The sequence below is a fragment of the Xenopus laevis genome, chromosome 6S, assembly GCF_017654675.1.
Source record: "Xenopus laevis strain J_2021 chromosome 6S, Xenopus_laevis_v10.1, whole genome shotgun sequence".
Taxonomy (NCBI): domain Eukaryota; kingdom Metazoa; phylum Chordata; class Amphibia; order Anura; family Pipidae; genus Xenopus; species Xenopus laevis.
Window position 1 is genome coordinate 88,512,220 of NC_054382.1, and position 24,889 is coordinate 88,537,108.

General features: G+C 38.5%; 1 protein-coding gene across 2 annotated transcripts in view; it reads right to left on the reverse strand.

Annotated features, from left to right (window-relative positions):
- Positions 1 to 24,889, reverse strand: part of LOC108695235 (cadherin-7) — a 116,181-nt gene that overhangs the window by 70,850 nt on the left and 20,442 nt on the right. The window contains exon 2 of one of the 2 annotated variants that reach the window (XM_018223618.2): positions 21,733 to 22,085. In XM_018223618.2, coding sequence (XP_018079107.1) covers positions 21,733 to 21,942 — 210 coding nt within the window. In that variant the 5' untranslated portion in view covers positions 21,943 to 22,085. Of the gene's footprint in view, positions 1 to 21,732; positions 22,150 to 24,889 lie in introns of those variants that run through there. The other variant, XM_041567784.1, reaches the window with a different exon arrangement.

A 24,889-nucleotide genomic window follows, 5' to 3' on the forward strand; every position in this document is an offset into this window, starting at 1 on the left:
GTGGCAGCCTGAGGGAGCCTGAGGGAAAGTGATGATAGGCAACACTCTTGAGATATCAGTTGTCCCATCCTTTCTAGGTCAATGAAATAAGCTGGATACTGTTCAATGAACCAATGTCCAGCAATGTAGACGCACCATTTCACATTTCCCATGTGAGCAGTCAGTGTGATTGTGGAAACCCTAGTTTCAGCATCAATATATCAGTAATTCAGCCTGCTGTGCAATTTATACAATAATGAAAGTTGCCACAATGACCCCAGCCAAAATCTGCAATGTAGCCCTCCAGCTAGCAGTGTGACAAATAATAATGTGTTGCCCAGAGATAATTGATGTTGCCATGAGTCGTATAAGACCTCTGCCATGATTCTAAAACTCTCTGTAGTGATCACTAATAGTGATAAGCAGAATTTTTCAAAATGTAAGGATTCACAGCGGAATTCCACATTTCACAATTTTTTTAATTTTTTTGTGAAACTGCCGCAAAATTTAGCTGCTAGAAGATGCGACAACAAATGCCCATAGACTCTCAATGTATTTTGTTCAACAAAAAGTTGCCACAAATAAATGCCCATAGTCTACCATAAAAGTTGCTGTGAAAGAACCCCAATGACTCCAATGCATTTTGCAAATTTCCACCGACATATTCGCTTACCTCTAATCATTAAGCAAGGGCTACTGCACAAGTAGAAAAAAATGCACCCATACCCTCTCCACAGACACACATATACAGATACAGGAGGTCTCTGAGGAATTGTTCTATCAAGAAACGCGTCAGACCTCAGACACTATGCATGATTAGTACGATGTTTAAATAAAGTGTACGATTTTACCTTTGATTTGGAGACAACCGATTTTTTTGGAAACCCAGGAGTACGCTGCAAATTGTTTGCAAATTATTTATTTATATTATATTGCCCAGTGTTTCTTAGCCTCTTCTTCAGGGAACCTAAATTAAGAAATCAAATCTGCTTTGCAATTCAGAAATTGGCCTAGAACAATCATGCTCCTTATTCTAATTAATATTTCCTAATTTAGGAAAAAACACACATTACTAAAGGGGTTCATTGGGACCCACTCTAAACAGCATAGTGACCCACATATTAAATTACACAAAAGACAATTATTTACCTTAACAAACAACGGTTACAGAAAAAATAGGCCCTGCTTGTGAGAGCATCCAAACTGTTTCCTTTAGTACCGCTACTTTCCATAACATTATGCTTACATTTTGACAAAATCATCTATGTCTAAAAGACAGGTTTTGAAATAGGAATCCTCAGGACATTCTCTCCAAATATCTGCAGGGTATGTTATATTCAGTGAAGAACTTGTCGTCCCTGTGAGATCTGCCTCGCTGCATGCTGACAAGCTGTTTTGCCAGAGCCTAGAGACTCATTTATTGAGAGCATATTTCTGATGTTGAATGGCAAATGACCTTTGTTGCCAGTTAATAAATGAGCCCCAGAGAGACACTGAACAGACCCCCGTGGATGCAATTGATCCAATCATAATTTGGGTTTATTGACAACATTTGCAAATGAGCAATGGAAAAAAGAAAATGTCTGTATATGCAAATAGAGGGCTCATTTTCATTTCTGCTTTTATCATTTTTATTTATTATGTTCTGTTTTTTTCCTCCATTTACCTACTTGCAATTGAATGTTGAATTAAAATAAAGATTAAATACAAATATGCCACCACTGTGCAAAATAGTAATAGAAATTACTGATATTTAACATTTACAGTTTTCATACCTACTCCATTCTCTTTCAATAGGTACTTTATTAACTTTTTTTTCGGGGTTGGGGGGTTGTTACAGAAATGGTTTTATAAACAGCAGGACTGAACTTACAGATAACAAGTTAATTAGATCATCAATATGCCCAAAGCAAACTCAAATAGACCAAGGAGCAGGGGCGATCCTGGCCCCTCCATCGCCTGAGGCAGCAGCAGTTGCTGCTGCCCCCCCCTCCCCCCAGAAATGTGCTTTTAAAGTACCAGGAGCAGCATTTTTTTGCCGCCCCTGGTACCTAGTGGGGCGCTGCTGCCTGAGGCAACAGCCTCATTGGCGAAGCACCCCTGCCAAGGAGATTTAATTTAGGGACTTCTTGCACAAGACAGTAATATCTTCCAGTGCTCCATCATGTTAAAAACATGTTATTAATATCTATTTATATGCTCCAAAATGTTGCAAAGTGCTATACAACAAAATGATTAAACAGTATCTTGCAGAGCAGCCCCTCTAATACTGGAAACAAATGGCACATCCAGTTACAACATGCCCAGTTACACCCCAATAACCCTTAGTCACCTGAAATGACTGATCCACATTAATGTGGTCCATGAAACAGGTCTGTACCACACAAAAAGAGGCCATTGGGAGATATGAACATATGAAATTGTGCTTCCTAATATAGACAATTTTTAACTCATATTTCATTTGAAATATATACATGTGTGTGGGGGGGACTTCCTAGGGTAGTAGGTAGGGGCTTTTCTTATTGGGGGGTTTATTTCTCCTTTAAGTAATATTTCCAGCTAGGTAGACTGGAGATATTACCCAGATGAATAGAAGTTGACAGTCACTCCCCAATGATCTGCAGTAGATCACAGAACATCATCTGACATCTGTCACAGGTATGCCTAAATAAATGGATAGTAGGAAAACTGTGGGCATGTGAACTACAAACATGGCTCACAAAGAGACAAAGAATACATTTACCTTTGTTTTATTAGTCCAATATTATTTACATTATATTGTAAGAAAAAATATTATATCATATATACATACAAATAGCATTGTAAATAACCTTGAAATGTTCAGAAAATGTATAGACATATTTTGGAATTCTACTAATTTGCATATTGCTGTAACCCTAAAGACTCTTATGAAATAGCACCATCAAGTTTCTACTTTATTACTGCAAAATGCGCAAATTTGAGTTTATTGAATAATATATTTGCACTAAGAATCTGTCACATACTGGTATACAATTGTTTTACTCTGCTGAACAGTATGACACCATTCAAAGGTGATTTAGGGAAGATTAATTCTGAAACTGTATAATGCATTTTGTATTTGATTGGAGGTGTATCATCACCACCATTAACTGTAAAGAAGAGATGCATTGAATCCAGCATTTGGTTAGGGATATGGCTGAATCTGAGCCAAGATTAAGATTTGGTCGAATCCATCAGCCTGGCCAATCTGAATTTGAACCCTTTAAACCATGTGACTTTAGGTCATGTTATAAGGGGATTGAAAACCCCATGCTGCATCCTATTTTCATATTCAAAATAGGAATCAGATTTGGATTTGGTTCGGGATTTGACCAAATCCTTCCTGAAAGATTTGGGGTTCGGGCGGATCCCTAAAATATGAATTTAGTGCATCCCTACTATAAAGCAAAAGCTTAGGGAGAGTGTGTTCATTCCATTTTTATCATCTATCCCACTAAATGAAATCAATAAATGAAAAGTCCCAATACTTTGACCATTAAAATAATATAAAATAATCCAAGGCTCAAATATGAATTGGCCGTATGAAAATTAAATGTAAATGTATATATGCATGAATAAAAAACACATATTTGCAAAGAACTGGTAACTGAAAGAACTGGAATGAACCAAAAAAAAAACGAAAGGACTGAAATTCTCTCAGTCTTCCAAATAGCGAAATACACAATGGGTGTGCCAGAAATACTTTGACAGATTTGATTTATCTTCCATTTATTATTATGATTATACATGGGCTCACTTCATACGGTAAGGTTTTATAAGATCAGCCCAAACCTACAACAACTTGTCTGAAGTTGGACTGTTAATGTGACAAAACAACCCCAACCTCCCCATGACCAAACACTAACCAATGGCATGGGTCTGTGAGCCTCAAAGCACACTGGCCCAGGGTACTTGGCAGGGCATTATCTTTACACAGTTTCCAGGAATTTCTTGCACAGACTTTGAGAAGACATATGTGCAGTAGAATAGGACAGTATAAATTGCTAAACTGTGTAGCTTGACCAAACCAATGGAAATAGCCTTGAGCTAATGAAAGATGACTTTTTATAAAAACTGCCTTGGACCTGTGTGCCTCTTATATAAAAAACATAGCAGTCACAAGTATTTTGCTGGGGGGAGGGGGAGAAGGTATGCAATCTTGCTAACCGGTGGCGCCTAGCAAATTGCTACCCTCCAGTAACTTAGTATTTCCTTGTCCTTTAAGTTTAGTTTTGTTGTCACTGCCATTATGCCTTATATTCTTAGTGACAGCTAGGTATAGTTATCTTGAGTACGATCTGTATATGCTACTGACATGTAACCATCCAGATGACTCCAAGACAAATTCAAAAATTAAGAAACAGATGCTATGTATCCTAAGGGCTTGCACTAGATAGTTTGTGTACAATCTGTCTCTTTAAAGGAAAACTATACCCCCCAAACAATGTAGGTCTCAATTAAAAGATACTGAGTAAAACAGCTCATGTGTAAAACCCTGCTTCATGTAAATGAACCATTATCATAATAGTATACTTTTTTAGTAGTATGTGCCATTGGGTAATCATAAATAGAAAATTGGCATTTTAAAAAATAAGGGCCGCCCCCTGAGATCGTAAGATTCACTGTGCACACAAACAAACCACATGTAAGGTCACATGAGCCAATTAACAGACAGAGTTCTGCCTTTTGCTTCCTCACTTCTTCCTGTTACAGTTAGTGTTGTAGTATTTCTGGTCAGGTGATCTCTGAGGCAGCACAGATAGAGTCACGAAATGGTGGTTCAAGGCAAGAGATGTAAAAGGGCAATATTTATGTAAATGTATATTCCAGTTTGGTAAGATTCTTTAATATGTCATTCAATTTGATATAAACTATCTGTTGCTTAAGTATTCATTTTTGGGGTATAGTTTTCCTTTAAATGATTAAATGTTAGCATAAACTGTGTTATTGTGAATGATGGTGAAGTTTATTGTACAATACTGTATGTCTTTTTGTGTTAATAACCTTTGTATTTCCATTACTAATTTCATGTTTTGCCATTCCTCTAATTTACTTAAACACAATCTTTTTCTCTCTCACAACATATTTTTTGTCCAAAAGTAACTTGTTGGCATATAGGCTGGCTAATGCTGTGCCATTAGAATTCCATTGTGCTTCCAGTTATTATATGGCTTGTTCTTGAAGCATGGAATGAGTCCTAAGAGAGCCATACAACCATATATAAACATCTCGCTGTTCTTGTTTCTCTGCATTCTAATCTGCATCAAAACTAAGCATTATGCAGTAAGTAGTAGTAGGAAAGATTATATTAGGGAAAGAGTTGGAAACTTCTTCTGCTTCAATATCACCAATCTGCCCTCTAGGTGCTGTACTCTGCGACCATTGTGGATTGCCCGGAACATTTGGGTACAGCGTGGATAAGTAATGAACCTAAAACTAACTAAAACCACCCCTGATTACTCTTATTTTTTTGAATCCTAGTGGAATCTACTTGTCAAAGACCAAACACACTAAGGAAATTAACATAAATATAATAAACTGAAATAACTAACATTAAAAATATTTGTGAAAATCTGGCAGGTGAAATGAGAATGACAATAAGATCAAAGGAGTAGTAAAACAATTAATATAATATAAAACCTCCTCTGCTAAATCTAATAAAGCCTTCTGGGCCGATGCATGTGTTATAAAGCATGTTTAATCAATTACATAGATTTGGCAAGGCATTCCTCAGCTTTCTTGTAATAACAGTTCTTCCATCTATCAAATGAAAGCCATTCAAAAGCACAATCACCATTCCCTTAATACTTTGATCAATTAGTTTATCAAATTTATATTCCAGTTACCAAGTTAGTTAGTTAATGCAGCTATTTTTATGGATTTCTCTAAAGGTACAGTGGTGCACCAGAGGTGAGCTTTGCATGTTTACTTCCTCCAGTTCACTCTTTATATTTGTAGAGTTGACAATTTCTGATTGCGCCATATTGCGAAATCACAGGATGTTGTCATTTCCCGACATACCCACTACTTTGAAAGCCATTCATGCATAAGGGAGCCTTTATAATGCGTATCTAAACTTTTGCAAGGTACAGAAGACACCTTTCCCCTGGGTTCAGATACAAATCTTAAGTGGAACAGTTTTGCATCTCTTAGTGCTACCTAGAGGTGGACCAAGCTGAATGGACACCCTAGACACCCCCCCCGTGCGGGTGGCACTCAAAAGTGTGTACACATGGGCAGCAAAAACAAGGGCAGAGTGTTTGGTGACAAGCAGTAATGAGCGGTAAGAAAGATACCTGCCCAGAGTGCCCTCCAATCATTGAACCCTTTGCTGGTGCCACTTCTGCCTACGGTAATTGAGGCCTTGGAACTATCCAGCACCTACAAAAAATATAATATAAAAATTAAATTAACTTTATACACTGATCCCTGCCTTGTTAAAAAAACAGCTCCTAAGTTAAAAATGCCTTGGCTACTTTATCACATTTAGAGAAACGTCTTTAATTGGAGCTCTGCTTAGATCCTCTCTCTCTCTGTATCTGAGCTGAATGAACAGTAGTAATTGACCATTGCTCTGGCCCCTCTGTATGACTCTTGATCCCACCCCACTTTCCTTGTATGCAAAAAGACCAAGGAGGACAAGGAGGTAACAAAGCCTGTTGCTTGCACTCACTGAGCACCACCAGTATTGCAACTATTCATTACAACAATTAGGGTTGCCACCTGTCCGGGTTTGATGCGGACAGCCCGGTATTTTGAAGGGCTGCCCAAGTCAAAACTTCCTGTCAGGTTTTCCAAATAAGGAAAACCGGGCAGAATTCCCCATGATTGACATGGCGATCGGCCAAACGCAAAGTCGTAGCCCCGCCCCTCAATGTCACGTCCTGCCCCTCCGTGTCACTGCCAAGCACCAACATGTGATGGTCCCACGGTATCAGATTCTGCCAAAGAGTAGTGTAGTTCCACACAATCCTTTGTTGCTGATAACTTTTATTTACAAGAGAACCACTATTCATTATAATGCAGGAACATGCTTCTTCAGAGAGCAACAGAAATCACACATACTCACACATTTCATTGTAATATGTTTCAGATGAATTATGGGTACTGTAATATTCTGCATAACTAACACATAACAGGAATCTATAATAAATATTTGACAACCCACACATCAACATGGTTGCAAGTTTTACAGCTATTTGATAAATCTGCTGCTAGCTGCGGTGGTGCTGATGTGAGTGTGCCTTATGGTGCACCATCAATTGGTTCAACATGCAAGGGGGACCTTCAAATAACCTTATCAGAGGGTGCATGGCATCTTCACATTCTACCTGTGCACCACAAAATACAATGCCACCAGAATATTAGGTTGCTGCCTTTTTTCCCCCCTAATACCAGTCTTCAGGTCAGGGGGTGGACTGCAACGTCACTTGGTCCAGGTTTATGACTTACAGAATAGGGTAAATAAGTGGGTTGGGGGAAGGGTGGATAAAGGGTGGATGGGACTTGAAAGTGGACGAGGAAATGGGAAGACTGGGTGATGGGACATAGACATGGCAGAGGCAGATCTGGGGTTAAAAGATGAGATTGTTAGAAGGTTACCCATAATAGTGATGAGTCCTGCTACAGCAATAAATTCGCAAAACACATAGAAGTCTGCAGGGGTCAACATTTTTTCCTCACTCCAAATGCATTAACATCAATGGGCTTTTTTCTTGTGGCAACTTTTTTGTCTACGCGACTTTTTTGTCTCATCTACTTTTTTTGTCCAAATGCATTAAAGTCAATGGAGTTTTTTTTTTTATTGCGACTTTTTTTGTGTCTGTGCCAATTTTGTCTTGGCAACTTTTTTGTCTCAGCAAATTTTAGTTACCTATTTGCAAGTAGAGCTGCCCCTTGTGTTAGTAAGAGCATACTATTTTTTGCAAGTGCACATAATTAAATCAATAGGCACTTCTTTCGATTTGTTGGTGTCTCTAGCTATGTAAGGTCATGGTTGCCTTTTCCTTGATAGTCTGCCAGTTACAAACCACTTGCAACATAACATTTGCATGCAAGGTTTCTTGAGAATCCGAGTAAGCGCTATTACCCATTCCAACAGATTGCTTTGTTAACAGCTAAAGAAAAAAATAATCAGAGAAGTTAATTATATTGCTTAGCAATGTAATCACTTGTTTGCATCTGTTGATGCTTAGATACTTCACCGGTTTTGCAAGATTTTTTTACAAATTGAAGAACTGAACCATCACATTTTATTTATATATTTATTTATATCAAATAAACCTGTGAAGCGCTTTACAACATGTTATTTAGCAATTTGCAATGAAAGAGACAGTTGCGGGTGTTTAAATGGTATGAAACTCTAATAACTTTTCATGCAATCTGCTAGATTGATGAAATAAAGGAGAAATACAGATTTAATCCAATTCCTGTTCCACCCTCCAGTCAGATGTTTGTAAATATAACCCAATAATGTTCCTTCGAATTATGGATTTTCTTTAAGTGAACAATCCATAACAAATAGCAGTTTTTTGCTTCTGCTCATTTGCATGATTTGCCAATATAGATAGCTGGTGGGAATGCTTTCACTCAGTTGAAGTCAATGTGTATAAGAAACCTATCCGCACACACACTGATTAATGCAGTCGGGGAATATCCCCTTTTATTCAGCCACCAAAAATCAACGTTTCGGGGGAGGAACACCCACCCTTCATCACTCAGTTGAAGCAATGCAGTTCTCAGCTGAAAGAGACTCAATGAAGTGCTATGTTATTGTATTGCATTTACACACAGTTCTTTGCTTTACATGGGGCGGTAACTGTCTGAACTCCAAATAGTATTGTAATAGTAAGAAAAATATCCAGCACAAATTCAAGTAATAGTGTCTTGTCATTTTTCAAATACAGTTTTTTTTTAACTCCAAGGCTTACTAAACCTTACAACTCCAAAGCTATTAGGCTTACCTATTCCCTTTACGAACTCCATGTCAGTACTTACCGGGTTAGCCCCTCCCCCATGCTCCCATCAGAAGGACCCTCCCCAAGTCTTTAAAGACCGGCCACACCCACCTACCGGCGTCTTTTTTTCCTTCTCATTTTGCTCTCATCGGAAGCAAAAATGGTTTTCTTTTAACCTTGGGAAAGCATAGGCCTGCCCATAAGGCGTCCTAGGGACAGGGGTTTTTGGTCCATGGGACCTTTTGTTCCCCAGCACTCGGCCTCATATCCTGGAGTCGTCTGTGCTTCAGCTTCTGGATCAGGTAAGGCACTGGTGTGCAATGTTTGCTACTCCTGGTCTGCCTGTGTTTCAGTTGCGTTTCTGTATTGCTGTCAGAGCATTCGACGGCAAGTGCTTGTCCCCCCATCCGGTGTGCCCTCCTGACCTGCCCAAAAGGCGTCCAGGGGCAGTGGTGTATGTGGCCCCTACACACCCTTTATTTTTACGGATGGGCGAGGGAGGCGGCAGTTAAAGGGTCAGCCAATTATTAGGCAAAATTAGTTAGGGGCCTGAGCCTTACTGCCTCCTGTTTTTCTTTTGTTTTTCTTGTCTTTTAAATGAAGGACAGGTTCCATGGCCAGCTGCCTCCCTCAGCAGACTTTCCTAAGGTGGAGGTCATTTAAAAAAAAAAAAAAAAAAAAATGTCCGCCTTATAGGTTTCAGCTAGAAACGGTGCATGGCTCTGTTAGGCGATACCAATTATCCAATTTGCCTCTGTGTAACCACAGCAGTTGCTTTTGGTTACCTGCTTCTGCAGACAGCACCTGAGTTTAATCAGCGGGTTCCACTGGTAAAGTGAACCCCCCATTGAACACAATTATGGGATTCCTCTGTATGTGCAGACACCAGCTGAGTATAATCAGGTGATTCCTGTGCAACTGCCAGCTATAGCAAGTGGAGATGGCCCCGCCCACTCTCTAACTCTGCAGACTGGAAACTCTGTCCAGCAGCCTCTGGTAAGTACTGCTATCAGTAAACTTGTGAGGCCTGTTAACAATGAACCTGGTGTCCTGCAATATGTGGCATTAGAGACCTACTTACAGCCTGGCGTTAGGAGCTACAGCATACCTCCCAACTGTCCCTTTTTCGGAGGGACAGTCCCTCTTTTGACAGCTCAACCCGCAGTCCCTCATTTGTACTGGAAAGTCCCTCTTTTCTCTGCACTGAACAGCCAGAAAAAGAAACAAAGTTTCTCACTTAATTGGCTTTTAGCAGAGAGGCCAGAACAGCTAACAGGTGCAAATAAGATACTTTGTAACAATTTTGAGACACAAAAACACAGTTTAGATAAGGAGAAATATTTTCAAACTTTCATAACCTGCCAAATTTTGTAAAACGAACATGGTAATTAGGGGGTTTGGCCACAGAACGGGGTGTGGTCAAAAAAAACTTGCTGCGCTACGTGCGGAAAATTTTTTTTTGTCCCTCTTTTTACTTCCAAAATGTTGGGAGGTATGGCTACAGGTAAGGAACATGTTCATATTCTGTTCTGAAGTGTACTGAGCTAATCCTTTGCTGATCTGCACTGTGCAAGGCTCTGACCTTTTGCTCACCTGAAACCAGCAGTGTATGCTGAGTTCTGGCTAATTGCTCACTTTATTCCAATAGTTCTAGTGGTTAACACTATCCTATGCAAAACTACAGTGTACTGAGTCCTGTACATTTGCATACCTGACAACAATAGCCCTAATGAATGCTGCTATTTGTTCTGTGAGGTGATGTGCTGAGGTTTTTGCTATTTCTGGAATCAGTATTGCTCTCCAGTATTGCTCTCATGGAACCAGTAGCCCTTATGAATGCATCCCTGGGCTGGCGGCTAGGCTTTGATATACTGTATGCTTGCTCTAAACAGCAGCTAATTCAAACTATGTATAACATGTTGCTGTGATTGTATCTTTGCTTTGCAGGATCTAATACACTTACATCTGAATGTCTTATAATACAATGCATTCTTCTATGTTAAGGTATTATTTAATTCAATTAAACATGGAATTGTATCAGGTTGATGTTCTCCCTGTGCTAGGTGAGTTTACATATTGTTTCTGATATACACAGCAGGAACGGCTAAGCCTGTCTGCTATATGGATTACAGGTATTAATTGTACAACACAATGTTTGGGGCCCTTCTCTGCAAGTTTTTCCCTGTTTTGTGTTGCAATTCACTGTCGGCATTACTGGAGGGCCAAGGCAGTTTGCTCCTTATTCCGGTCAAATAGGCAGTATTATTCAATATCCATAGCTGGAGCTCTGGGGTTGGTCAGTATACTCTCAGAAAGCAGTATCTCTAGGTCCTCAACAGAGGCCTATGTAATAATCTGCCATTACAATACATGTGGCTTAATACATGCTAGCACCATGGCTCTACACCCTGTTGGTGGTCTCTAAAGGATCACTTATGGTGGCTTTATATAAGACTAAGTCGTCTAATCATCCGAGAAGTATGCTTATCCTAAGAAAGCCAATACCTTCAGAATGAATGCTTAACCAATGGTTAACTGTAGCGTGTAAGTGTTCTGCATAAGAGTCTTACATGTGTGCGTATCATGCGTGTGTGTGTGTATATATGTCAGTATATATGTATACATATATGTATATGTGTATGGGCCATCTGCATATATGTGCATGGCTAATGCATGTTGAGATAAAGCATTATTTTGGCCTCATGGGGCCCCTATGCCTCCTGGGCTCCCTGCAGCCGCGGGGTCTGCTTCTTCAGTAGTTACGTCCATGTCTGTACCTGGAGGTCCAGACCCGATTGTGCCCTTAGCTGGATAGCTCCTTAGTCCCTCCTAAGGGCCGTAGGTGGTGACTGCCACACAGAATTATGCATTGGCACATACTACTAATAAACCTACTGTCATAACACACACATCACACCCCTCGGAGATGACCTTTGTTCAGTCACTAGGGTTGCATCGCTAAGTTTAATTGTTATTAATCTTACCTATATAAGCTCTCCTGGCAGTTAGATTGCCGTGGTATAAAATATGATACAGGCTGAACATCGCTGTTGTGGTTTAAGTCATACTACCAGCAAAACAGAACATCTCTGTGGCCCAAAAGCCAGGTTTCTGCTCTGTGTCTAGAAGACAGACTTAGTCAGTTGTCCATTTGTTTGTCTAGTCTCCTAGATAAAAAAAAAAAATGGAGTATCCATGTTTTGAGGCTAGCTGTTCTGCATATGGGTACTGATTTAGACTGCAAATGATGGAAGCATCTAGTGAGTGTTGATTCTTCCCTCTCTTTATATCGGTGTCCTCCTGAACCACCAGTATGGAATCTGCATCGTCACGGTTACATACCTACAGGTTCTACCCATTTTATTGCCTCACAACAGAACATCTTAAAGACTGTCTTAAAGATTATATCAGTCTTGCATTTCTTGAGGTGTGTGCACTTCTCTTACTTCTATTTCATTGGTGCATAACTGGGGAAATTAAGTCATCGGTACCGAAATTGTCCTAGTTCAGCGTGTATAGTTCACCTGACCCAGTGGGCATAGTTCACAGTCTGCATGTTTCACCTTTCCCGGTAGGATGGTTCACCTTTCCCGGTAGGATGGTTCACCTTTCCCGGTAGGATGGTTCACCTTTCCCGGTAGGATGGTTCACCTTTCTCGGTAGGATGGTTCACCTTTCTCGGTAGGATGGTTCACCTTTCCTTGTAGGTCTGGTTCACCTATCCCATTAGGTCTAGTTTACTGGACCTAGTATCTGACCCGGCAAGTCTCGGTCATCTGACAGGAGGTTCATTCATCTAACACAGTAGGTCTAGTCTGGTGGATTGGAAGCCTTCTGATGTTACTCAAACATCCTTATGATCAGTCCAGTCCTAAGTACTTGAGCAATTGATGCCTACGCACATCCTCTGCATGCCCAATGGTGGGCAGCCTGGTACTCAATGTAAGAGGATTCAGCTACCTCAAATATAGTCAATGTGAGGAACACACTGACACAAAAGACATATGGCTGCAGGGCTAACCCCTGCCATTTTAATAATGCAGAACATTGAGGAAGTTCGCATGATATAGGATGGTTGGTACCAGTGTTTCCATCGTAAGGATCATACACGGAGTAAGTAATTCTCACCCCAGATAAGTTTCAGGTTCCCATGTCCCTGTTCTCTGGGTTTGCTTTCCAGTTAGAGCAGATCTAATTGCTAGCCAATCAGATAGTTAGGCATTATAGTACATGCCTCAAGTATGCCTCATTGTGCATTTTATGCCCGGCACTTTTGTTTATATTCTAAACAGGCCACACATACATAGGGGTCTGTTTGGGATTCTAACTCCTACCAAGTGTTTTTTACAGGTGCTTTACAAATCTGCACTGAAATTAAGCATACATGTGATGGATGCTTTCTGGTGAGTAGGAGAGTAAGTACATGCCTCAAGTACATCAAGTACATGCCTCAAGTATGCCTCATTGTGCATTTTATGCCCGGCACTTTTGTTTATTTTCTAAACAGGCCACACATACATAGGGGTCTGTTTGGGATTCTAACTCCTACCAAGTGTTTTTTACAGGTGCTTTACAAATCTGCACTGAAACTAAGCATACATGTGATGGATGCTTTCTGGTGAGTAGGAGAGTAAGTATTTTAAACTGTTGAGTTTGCCAGGTGAAGGGAGGTCTTCATCCCTCTCTCTCTTTTTCTTCTGGAAGAGTCAAGCTGTTATGGAATTCATCTTTTCCTCACACTGACGCTGGGCTAACGTCTCTTTTTCTGGGGTATAGAGCCTATGATATAAGACTATTCTTATCCCTGTCACTTATTCTTGAGCTTTCACCGGGAATCTTAACATTCACTTATAGAAGTTGCATGATTGGTCTCTTCAAAGTCTTGCCATCTATGGCTACAGATTCTTGTTAAGAGCCTATTACCCTCCCACTGGGAAAATACTAGCTTGCTACGTCCCAGTAAGTACTGACATGGAGTTCGTAAAGGGAATAGGGAAGATTGTAACATACTTACCGTGATCTTCCTTTCCTGTACGAACTCCATGTCAGTACGGCCCGCCCTTTTTCAAGCTTGTTACAAAGACGCCGGTAGGTGGGTGTGGCCGGTCTTTAAAGACTTGGGGAGGGTCCTTCTGATGGGAGCATGGGGGAGGGGCTAACCCGGTAAGTACTGACATGGAGTTCGTACAGGAAAGGAAGATCACGGTAAGTATGTTACAATCTTCCCTATTTCATTCTGCTCTTTCTGTGCATTTTGCTCATTTGCCCTTTTACATTAATTCCCATGTAAAACTCTCTACTTCTTGTATTCCATATATACTTTGTCCTCCTCTTATACGTTGTTCCTTAACACGTCCTCAATACAATCACTTTAGTACTTCTTCCCAATTTTTTTACATTCACTGTGACTGTTGCTCACTCTGTCTCCAAAAACTCAGAAGATGCCATGTACCCTCTGAATCATTTAGTAGCAAGTTCTCAGCAGCAGGTCTTTGAACTTTTAACTGTTATGCTGCTTACATGAGAAACAAGCACAGTTACATTTCTACTAATGGGTGGGCTTGAGTTGCAGAGTCAGTAGTTTGCCATGTGAAGACCACATGAAAGAGAAGCATGCATAGGTGTTTCAATCCAGTAGCATCCCTACCTAACTATGTATGAGGCAATGACCTCTCCAGCAATTGTCTCTTCATGCTCTAGCTCTGAAGCTCCACAGATGAGGCCTACTAACATTTGGGCCCTATGGCTATTGACACCTTGTTGATGAGCTTCTTTTTTAACTTTTTGGGTCTTTTCGGAATAATTAGCTGCATTTCAAATATACTTTCATAAGTTTAGTATTATTAATTGCTTATTGCCTAAAGTTTAAACATACAATGATGCAAGTGTATAGAACTGTATAAATGTAAATAGTGATGTGTGAATCTGACCCGTTTTGCTTCGCCAAACATTCACAAAACTGCAAAAAATGTGCCAAAAGCATTTAAGTCAATGACAATTTTTCAAACCGTGTGACATTTGTTAAACTGCGCAACATTTTTTTTACTATCCATTATAGTCTTGGGCATTTTTTCCTCTCCATGAACACGCCAAAACATTTCAGTCATCCCTAATAGTAAACCTAGCCCATTCAAAGAATTTTTCCAAAAAGATCCATGTTGCATTGGCTTCTTACAATATTACTGTTGTATATTTAATGAATCTAGAACCTGACTTTTGCTAGGGATTTCACATAGTGTATAGTGTACACTATACTGAAAAGTATAGTATAAGATGACTACTTGTATAATGTATCGCTTGGTTTTTATTTAATTGTATTTTTCTGTGTTTAATAAACAGACTCTTCCAGTAATCTATTGTTCTCCATCTGCTGAACGACGCTGCAAAGTTTTTCATGGACTGCCAAATTTCTTCTGGATTAACCCTTATATGAATATCTGAATGTACAAGACAAGTTCTGTGCTAGATCTGATCTTATAGTAAAAGCTAGAACACCTGTACCAAGAAAATAAGGATTATAAAGCACAAGCTTAAAAATAAGTAGTTAACCCACTAATTGATCAAACAGATGTAGAAAATGTCCTGAAATAAATATACAACTAGTATATTCGCAAAATGGCAAAAAATAAGTTCAACGCTTTGAAGTCAGTGAGCATCAAAAATCTTTGACGACTGACAATTTTTTTTACGCGCGACTATTTGATCCAAATGCATTAAAGTCAACAGGCATCCAAATAATTTTGACGTGCGTCAATTTTTATGTGCCGCAGATTGGCAATGCAGTTTTGCAAATTAATTTGCTTGCATATAACACAGAAAATTCGCCACAAATTCGTGTCTGGTGAATTTATTCACCCATCACTATATGAAGCTGCACGTTTTTACAATATATAACTAGACTAGTAAGACTATTCAATTACTCATACTGAAATATAATTACATTTTTTTTTTTTTTTTATAAAATAAGGTTAAGCTGTAGAGGTATTCATAAGTCCTCCATCTACTGATAATGAATCAACAGAAGGAGAATAAAGTGGGCAACAATTAGTGATCAAATCAAGATGATATGTATCCAACCTGAGAGATAATGCAACTATGCAGTAGCTTGAGGTTTTTTAATACCTCCCCTAATCATGGGGTATCATGAGCTGACCTATGATGGCAAAAACATAAAAGATTAGTGCTTAGTGGAAAAATCCCCCAAAACATTAGAAACCATTTTTCATTTGACTTCAGTTAAAATTAGTTCAAATGTTTTGACAAGCTGTGTATGATATGTTCTTAATAGTACTGTCTGTTGCCATTCCTAAAGATAATTTGCGGCTATCATTAATATATCTATGGTCTACCCAAATGTCCAGACTGGAATTTTATATGACAAATTGGAAATTAAAAATATGTAATTAAATATATATGTATATGTGTGCATCTGTGGAAATGGAATACATACATATACACACAATGTGGCAGAACAGTAATGATTCCCTCAAGTTGTAGAATGAGATATTATATCAGATGACAGATAGGAGATTGCAAATATATACATTTATTTGCTGTTGCAAATTAACCTCAACTTTAATTTGTATAAAATCTACTGTGACAGGCATTTCAATCTATCAGTAAAACTAGCCATCTAATATAAGTGTATATCTTTCTACATTATATCAATAAATCCTTTAAGGGAATGAGAAATTTTAATTTATTTGACAAATAAAGCATTGATTGTTCATGCAGTGTTGAAAAATGGATTCTGCCAACTGAGAATATTCTTTATTGAACCCATTGTTTAATATTTGAAGTGAATATTTTTTGCATACATTTATGTGTTGTTAAATAATTCATTCCTTTTATGAAGATAACTTTATTCTCTATAACTTTGTTTTATTTAGAAAAGGATTTTTAAAAGATAATATTCATGGTTTTTTTTTCATCTCCTTTATCTCCAAGCAGTTTGATATTTCTCTGAAAGCTGTAGCCCTTTCCAGAGAATTACTGTTACGGGAGTTAAAATGGATTTTGTTTGATTTAAAAGTGTATATGTCTGCATATATATATTTTAATTAACCATATCAGGCTTTTTAGGAACAAACCGTGTCCCATCTATGAATGGACCTAGGAGAAGGTAGAAATGGTTTGGGCCCAGACTGCAGATAGGCAACAGGGAGAGAACGTTTTTCCAGGTTGCAAATTAAGTGTCATCCAAAAAGTAAGTTTATCTTTAGATTTTGATCATATTTCAAGTGATGTTATAGTCACTCACAAGTTAACACCATAGTTTAGCTTAAAGCCCTCATCAAGTCTGAAGTTATTCCCAAATGATTCCTATTAAATTCAAGTTGATCCAAAGAAAAGTAAAAACAAGAACATCTCAAGTTGTTTTTCATTAGCTTTAAAAAAGGTGGAGGAAATTAAGATTGGAGTGCAAAAGCAATCATATTATACCCTGCCTTTCTAAAGACGAAGCACACTTTAATGGTGCACTATAAAAGAGAAAATTCATGCACCACAGTTAAAAATTAGTGTCGTGTTCACAGAGTTGTGCTAAATGCACCATTATGCCTGGTCTGTCTAAAAAGGGGAGTCATGTTCACAAAACAATAATAATAGAACATAGCTCCATTGTTCTTTAGGGTAAAAAGAGGTATTCATCAATTGAACCACTCCCTGGACAACATTAGTTGGTATTATTAGTATTATATTTTCTTGTTAGCTAAAGAGTTTCCAACCCTTACTTGGAAGAATTCTGCCAATATGACTTTAGAAAGAGAATTCAACTTTACAGCTCTACTAAAAACAGTGTTTTGCATCTTAAGATGAAACATCTTTTCTTCTGTATAACATATCTTCCAGTACTGATGCTTCAGGAGGAGAATAAAACAACTTCACAGCTCTCATTGAGGAACACTTCTTTTCTTATATCCTCAAGGATCTGGAAAGATCTGCTGGTGAATAAATCATATGGCCCTCTTAAATATTTATACAAAGTGATCATAGTAAGTGCTTCTTCTCTAATGTAAACAATCCCAACTTGGCAAGCCAAGTTATCATAACTGACAACTTCCATACCATTTTTCAGCCTAATCACTTTTTTCCTTGACTTCTCATATTACTCTAAAAATAATATGGTTGAAAACAAGAATAAGCTTAAAAAATAACAAAGAAACAATGCTATGCATTTTTGGACAAAGAGATGGATGCAAGGAGAGTAAAATTCTCAATGCTGGAACACTCTTGAAAATATTGAAACCCTCATTGTTGCTGCTTGTGTTATTAAACAATTATTTAAAGTACATTTATAGACCATCAGTTATCCATGTGAACAACATGGCTGAACTGCATTAAGGAGACACTTGCCTGTTTACTAACCTGGACAAAAGTCTGGTCCTTTTCAAGTACTTTTTTTCAGCTTTCCCTGAATCTAGTTTCAAAACCTAGTTGAAATATCAAGCAGTGAATATATACTTACTTATAAAATTCTGTTGTTGTTTCAGGCTAACTGGAAACATTTTTCTTAATTTCCTTCCTTTTCCTACTCCCGCCTATACTTTTCTCAAAAACAGTACACTAGTACCAGAAGCAGTACTGTCCATAATACGGTACCTCTGCTATGCATAGTTTAAAAGTCTGAGAATGTCAGAATATGGACCACTCAACAATAATTTAACTTTTTTAGTTTTAATGGAATTATACCAGCATAAAGAAAAGGCAGGAATGATACCATAAAGACAAAAAGGTAATACAAGTTACTGAGTCATTGTTGAGATTTGTTTTCTATAATGCATTAATGCACTATAAATACAATTGGAAAATACAGTTACTGTTCCCCTGTATAAACTTACCTGTAGGTCAATAGTTCTTAGTGAATGCTCCCTATTTTCAATGTTAATTGGAAGTGTTAAAGGACCTCCACACAAACTTTATGATCGGAATCTACCCTCTAATTTTCAAATTATTATAAATTATCATTACTGCCTCAGTATTTCAGAATGTCACGACTGATAAAAAGTGACCATTTTAAAAATGTAGACATTAAAGATATATATACTATTTGTGTTTTCTCATATTTCATATTTTTATGTAAAGATTTCAGATTAGAGAATGTCTTAAAAGCATTCACTTTGTTTAATTAGGAATGTAATGCTAATGAGCCCATTTACAAGAACACTATTGCTATAATAAAACTATCAGACCAAATAATAATTGGCTTATGCTGCTGTAAAAGCAAGATAAAAAATCTTTCGAAAAAAGTTTTTTGGAAATGTACTTTACATTTATAAATTTGGCTGGGATGAGTCACTATACTTTTGCTGTTATGTTTGTATGTGATTAAGATTGATTGTAATAATACTTATTTTTAGTATTAAGAAGAGAACAAAACTCCTCCCCCAAATCTCAGCTCCCCTTCACTGACCTCCATCACCCCCCCTCAAAATGCATTAGTGGTAGTTCAATTGACTTTTTTCATGCGTTAATGCATTGGAGTCGCATTTTTTTTTGTGCCAAAAAATGCATTGGAGTGTTTTGGTTTTTTTTGCTCCAAAAATGCATAAGTGTTCATGTATGTTTTTTTCTTTGCCAAGAATGCATTGGAGTCAATGGGATTTTTTTGCCACAGAATTTTTGCAGAGATTCTGTATCTGGCGAAAAAAGTTTCTTGTTACTACCCACAGCATCTATTACTTGTGATATGTCTGCCTATGTGTGAACCTGCCATAAACTACCAAAGCTGTGCAGCAGAGTTCTCAGGTGCCATTTTCTCGTATTACTGATCCTCTGCTGTCAGTTAGCAACACTAACCCTGCAAGAGTATGCACAGTTGAAGCTAGGTGCAGAATCAGTGTCAACAGTGCACAACCGTGCACCCTACAAGCTCTGTATCAGCAAGAAAATGGAATCTATGAGCTCTCTTGCACAACTCTGGATGTCATAGGGAAACTTTTCAGTGTAATAGAATGTTATGAGGGGGAGCACAATAGAGGGGAACTAATGTTTGGGGGAGAGTTAAGTTCTCCTTTAATATTTATTGTGTCACTCTTTTCAGTTCTTAAAATAACATGACTTACATGTTAAAATGTTAAAATGCCCTTCCTCTTTAAGAGATTAATGTAAGAGAGAGATTTCTAAATGACATAATTTCAGTCACAGCGGAGTCTAATGAGGAGTAAAGTGACTTAACCATAAATTAAGCAAAAACCTGAATTATGAAATATTTGCACATTTATAAAACATTTGCATATTTTATACAGCTTAAACAGCCTTGATGTCAAATGATTTTATGCAGAAAAGATATTTTGCTTACAGTTTGCAGTAAATATCCATTACAGAAAAGTATCAAATATCTATTTCATCAAAAACTTAATATCTATAGGAGAGTTTGGATGAGTGCTATTTCTATGGTAAAAAGTAAGTGTATTGTATAAAAAAAAACACATATATATACATATTTTTTTTAATAGGGGTTTACACAAATGGCAGAAGTGTGCGTACCTTTGTCACAACAATGTGACGAAATATTACTTCAGCTAGCTATGCGTTTGGGTTTTGTGCACAGCAGGGTTTGTTTTCAATTTTCCACAACATATGCAAACCAACAAATGAAAGCTGATTCCTCTGAAACCAGAGCAGAATCTGGCTTCAGGTTCACTGGCAGTCTGAATACTTAAAGGAAAAGGAAAGTCTTTTTGCACTTGGGGGTGTCAAATGTTAGGCACCCCCAAGTGATTGTATTTACTTACCTGAAAACCCGGGCCAGTGCTCCTATCAGCAGAAAACTGCACCAGCCCGGAGTTATTCCAGCTAGCACCATGGAGTGATCCTCTTCCGACTTCTTCTTACTTCAAATTTCCGGGGGAAGATGCATGCACAGTAGAACGAAATAGCTGGCTTTTTAGTTAAAGTTAGGCTTTTCGCTCTACTGTGCATGCACAACAGCGTGAAGAAAGAGGCAGAAGGTGCACTTTGCTGCTGATAGGAGCACCAGCCTGGGGTTTCAGATAAGTCAATACAATCACTTGGGTTGCCTAACATTTTGCAACCCCAAGTGCAAGAACACTTTCCTTCTCCTTTAAGCAACCTGTTTTTTATAGTGCTTTAACTACTATTAAAGCCAACCAACTACTTAAGAATTCTCTACTTTTTTGCCTCTGCTCTCCAAGTTGCACCGGTTTCCTAATTCCTGGACAGACCTCACCCTCAGCTAGAGTTGCCACCTGTCCAATTTTCAGAAGTGCTGTACGGATTTAGAAAGAGAGGAGTAGAAGAATGCAGGGCTTTAAAGGACAGGATAAGAATTTTATACTTATGCGCCCCTTGACCTGGAGCCAGAATAGAGACTAAGGCAGTGAAGCTATTGAGAGAGATTTAGATTTATATGAGATGATGTAGGTAGCAGCAGTAAGAACAGAATGCAGAGGGTGGAAATGAGATGTTGGGAGACCAGTTGGTAATATGTTTGTGCAACGTGGGTAGTTAATTTCTAAAGCTGGCGCTTTAGTAGAAAAGACAGACAGGCAGCTGGACAGCTGGATAGATACCAAAAACTATTAAAATAAATGATGCTAAATAACAAACATGATGTTGCGTTCTGAGTAAAAGTGATGCATTCATAGATCAGGTTCTTTTAATGATACATGATATAGTAATATTTTTTTCAGCATTCAAACAGTTACATGCTGTTATATATTTACAGTTCTCTTGGACTGATATTTCTCTGTTCTACTTTAAGGCAGGCTAGACAGTCTATTTTTGTATGAGTTTATATTGACAAACTTCTTACCTTGCCCACATAGAGAGGCTCTGTACCTGTATATTCCTCCAGTACAAAGAACTGATTCCACACCCAACTGCGCTTTGTTCGTGACTTCCCAGGTTGAATGTAAGGCTTGGATGTAGACATTGAAAACTCAGCTTGGCTTATTCCAAAAAGACAAAAGAAAATAGCTACAATCTGAAGATAATGACACAACTCACATTTTCCCATCTTCATTTTTCTTTTCTTTAAAAAATATATGAGAGTGATAATCCCAAAAGTTTCAGCTTGGAACCCTCAACAGGGTGCCAAATAATGTGTAGAGTCTTCAAGGGAAGGGGTTACCCTTGGTGTATAGCCATTGAATTACTAATAAGTACCTATGAAAGAAAGATACAAGAGATAAATATAAGGCTTTGCCATTGTGCTATAAAATAATTTAGCTATATATTGACGGAAGAAATATTTTAAATCCAATTAAATTTAGAAAAAGACAGACATTGCATTGTCAGAATTATATGTAAATGTTTAAAATTGTTATTATATAAATTTAAAGATCTGAGAGACAAGTCCACATTTTCTAAAGTCTGAGGTTTTATGTAATTCATTCAATAATCATTTACTAAACAAATATGATGTTTGCTAGCTATGTAATGAATTTTTATAGATGTTAGAATGGCTTTTTCATGGTTGCAATATGCATTATTATTATTATTATTATTATTGCTATTATTAATAAAATCAAATGGTTGACTTATACAAACATTTTACCAGAATAGATACACTGTTACAATTGCATATTGCAAGGAGACAATAGGGGAAGGGCCTCTGCCCATGAGAGCTTACAATCTAACAGGGAGACCAGTGAGGGTAACTAGTGTGGTTGTAAAGTTCTTGTTGGTTATGATGGTAGTTGTAAGTGCAGAGCAAAGGATGAATACAATAGTTAGTGTGTGTGTAAGTGTGTGTGTGTGTGAGCAAAGAGTAGGAGGACTTGATGGCTGGTCAAGTTGCTAAGGGCTTAGTTTATATGCTTGAATGAAAGGGTGAGTTTTAAAGGTGATGTAGAGAGTGATATTCTGAAAAAATTTGCCTTGGTCTTCATTTGTTATTATTGGTGGCTTTAGAGTTATTTAGCGTTTCCTTCAGTAGCTCTCATCAAGCTGGTTGTTCTGGTCCAAATTACCCTAGCAACTATGCATTAATTTGATGAAGAAACTGGAATATGCACAGGAGAGGGCCTTCTGAATAGAAAGATGAGTAATAAAAAGTAGCAATAACAATACATTTGCAGATCATTTTGTTTTTTAGATGGCGTCAGTAACCCCCTATTTGAAAGCTGGAAAGAGTAATGAGAAGTCGACAAATCATTCAAAACTTTAAAAAATGAGTGTCAAATGTCAATTGAAAGTTGCTTCAAATTAACCATTCTACAAATTACTAAAAGTTAACTGAAATGTGAATCACTCCTTTAAATGTTTAAAAGCCTATCGCTCCAAGAGCGTCTAATGGATGGTATATAATGTAAGCCTTCTTCTACACCATGGGGCAAATTCGCTAACCTGCGGTGTTGAGCTAGCGCAGCCTTTGCCGCACTTCGCCAGGGCGCCGCTAATTCACTAAAATCCGTATTTGTGCTCAGGGAGGCGAAAGGTAGCAAAGTTGCGCTACCGTTAATTCATCAAGCAAAGCGAAGGTGAGCTAGCGATGTCTAATTTGCATACGACGCCAAGTTAAAGTACAATGGACGTATATGTAGCAACAAATACATTACACTTAGGGATGTCGCGGACTGTTCGCCCGCGAACTAATTCGCGCGAACATCGACTATTCGCGTTCGGCGAATGTTCGCGAACGTCGCGCGACGTTCGCCAATTTGGGTTCGCCTTAGCTGGCGCTTATTTTTGCCCTCTCACCCCAGACCAGCAGATACATGGCAGCCAATCAGGAAGCTCTCCCTCCTGGACCACCCCCACACCCCCTGGATCACTCCCCTTCCATATATAAACTGAAGCCCTGCAGCGTTTTTTCATTCTGCCTGTGTGTGCTTGGAAGAGCTAGTGTAGGGAGAGAGCTGTTAGTGATTTGAGGGACAGTTGATAGTAACTTTGCTGGCTAGTAATCTACTTGATACTGCTCTGTATTGTAGGGACAGAACTCTGCAGGGATTTGAGGGACATTTTAGGTTAGGTAGCTTTGCTGGCTAGTAATCTACCTTCTACTGCAGTGCTCTGTATGTAGCTGCTGTGGGCAGCTGTCCTGCTGCTGATCTCTCATCTGCATCTGTTCTTCAAACAACTGCCACCTAGCTGTGTGATCTTTTTCACATTCTGTCTAAATATCAATAATAATACCATCTCCAGAAACACCACCTGAGTGACGTTTTCCAAGCAGCAATAATATATTCCGTATCCACTGCTGTAGTGTATACGTTGCCCTTGCAGGCATTGTTTGCCCAGTCTTTAACCAAGTGCCACCTAGCTGTGTGAGCTTTTTCACATTCCGTGTCCAGAAACATCACCTGAGTGACGTAGTGTGATTTCTGCCCTTTACAGCACAAAACGCAGCGCTGTGTCAAGAATGGATTTTTCAGATACATTTTTGCCCTTGATCCCCCTCTGGCATGCCACTGTCCAGGTCGTTGCACCCTTTAAACAACTTTAAAATCATTTTTCTGGCCAGAAATGTCTTTTCTAGCTTTTAAAATTCGCCTTCCCATTGAAGTCTATGGGGTTCGCGACGTTCGCGAACTATTCGCATGTTTTGTCGCATTTTTTCCGCCGTTCGCTACATCCCTAATTACACTACACAAGCCTGGGAAAGCTTCATAAAATAGAGTTGTTATATTGCCCACTGTATAGTTTAGGTGCCATATGTTAGGAAATGTAAGGTGAAGAGGGTACCCAAAAAAAGATTTACGATCATTTTATGCCTATCACCCTTAAAAAGGAAAAGACGCCAGCGTTTTTTGGGACTTAGAAAAATTTTTTTTAACTTTTTTTGAAGCAATCCCTATCTACTCTATTGCACCACTTTGCCTGGTCTGAGGTGGTGAAGGCAAGTCTGGCGCAAGAGGTAGCATTCAGTAAAATGCGCAAGTTATTAAATTAGCGTAGTTACGTCCCTTTGCCATAGTGCAACTTTGCCTGGCATAAGGATGAGAAGTAGCGATAGAGTAGGTCCA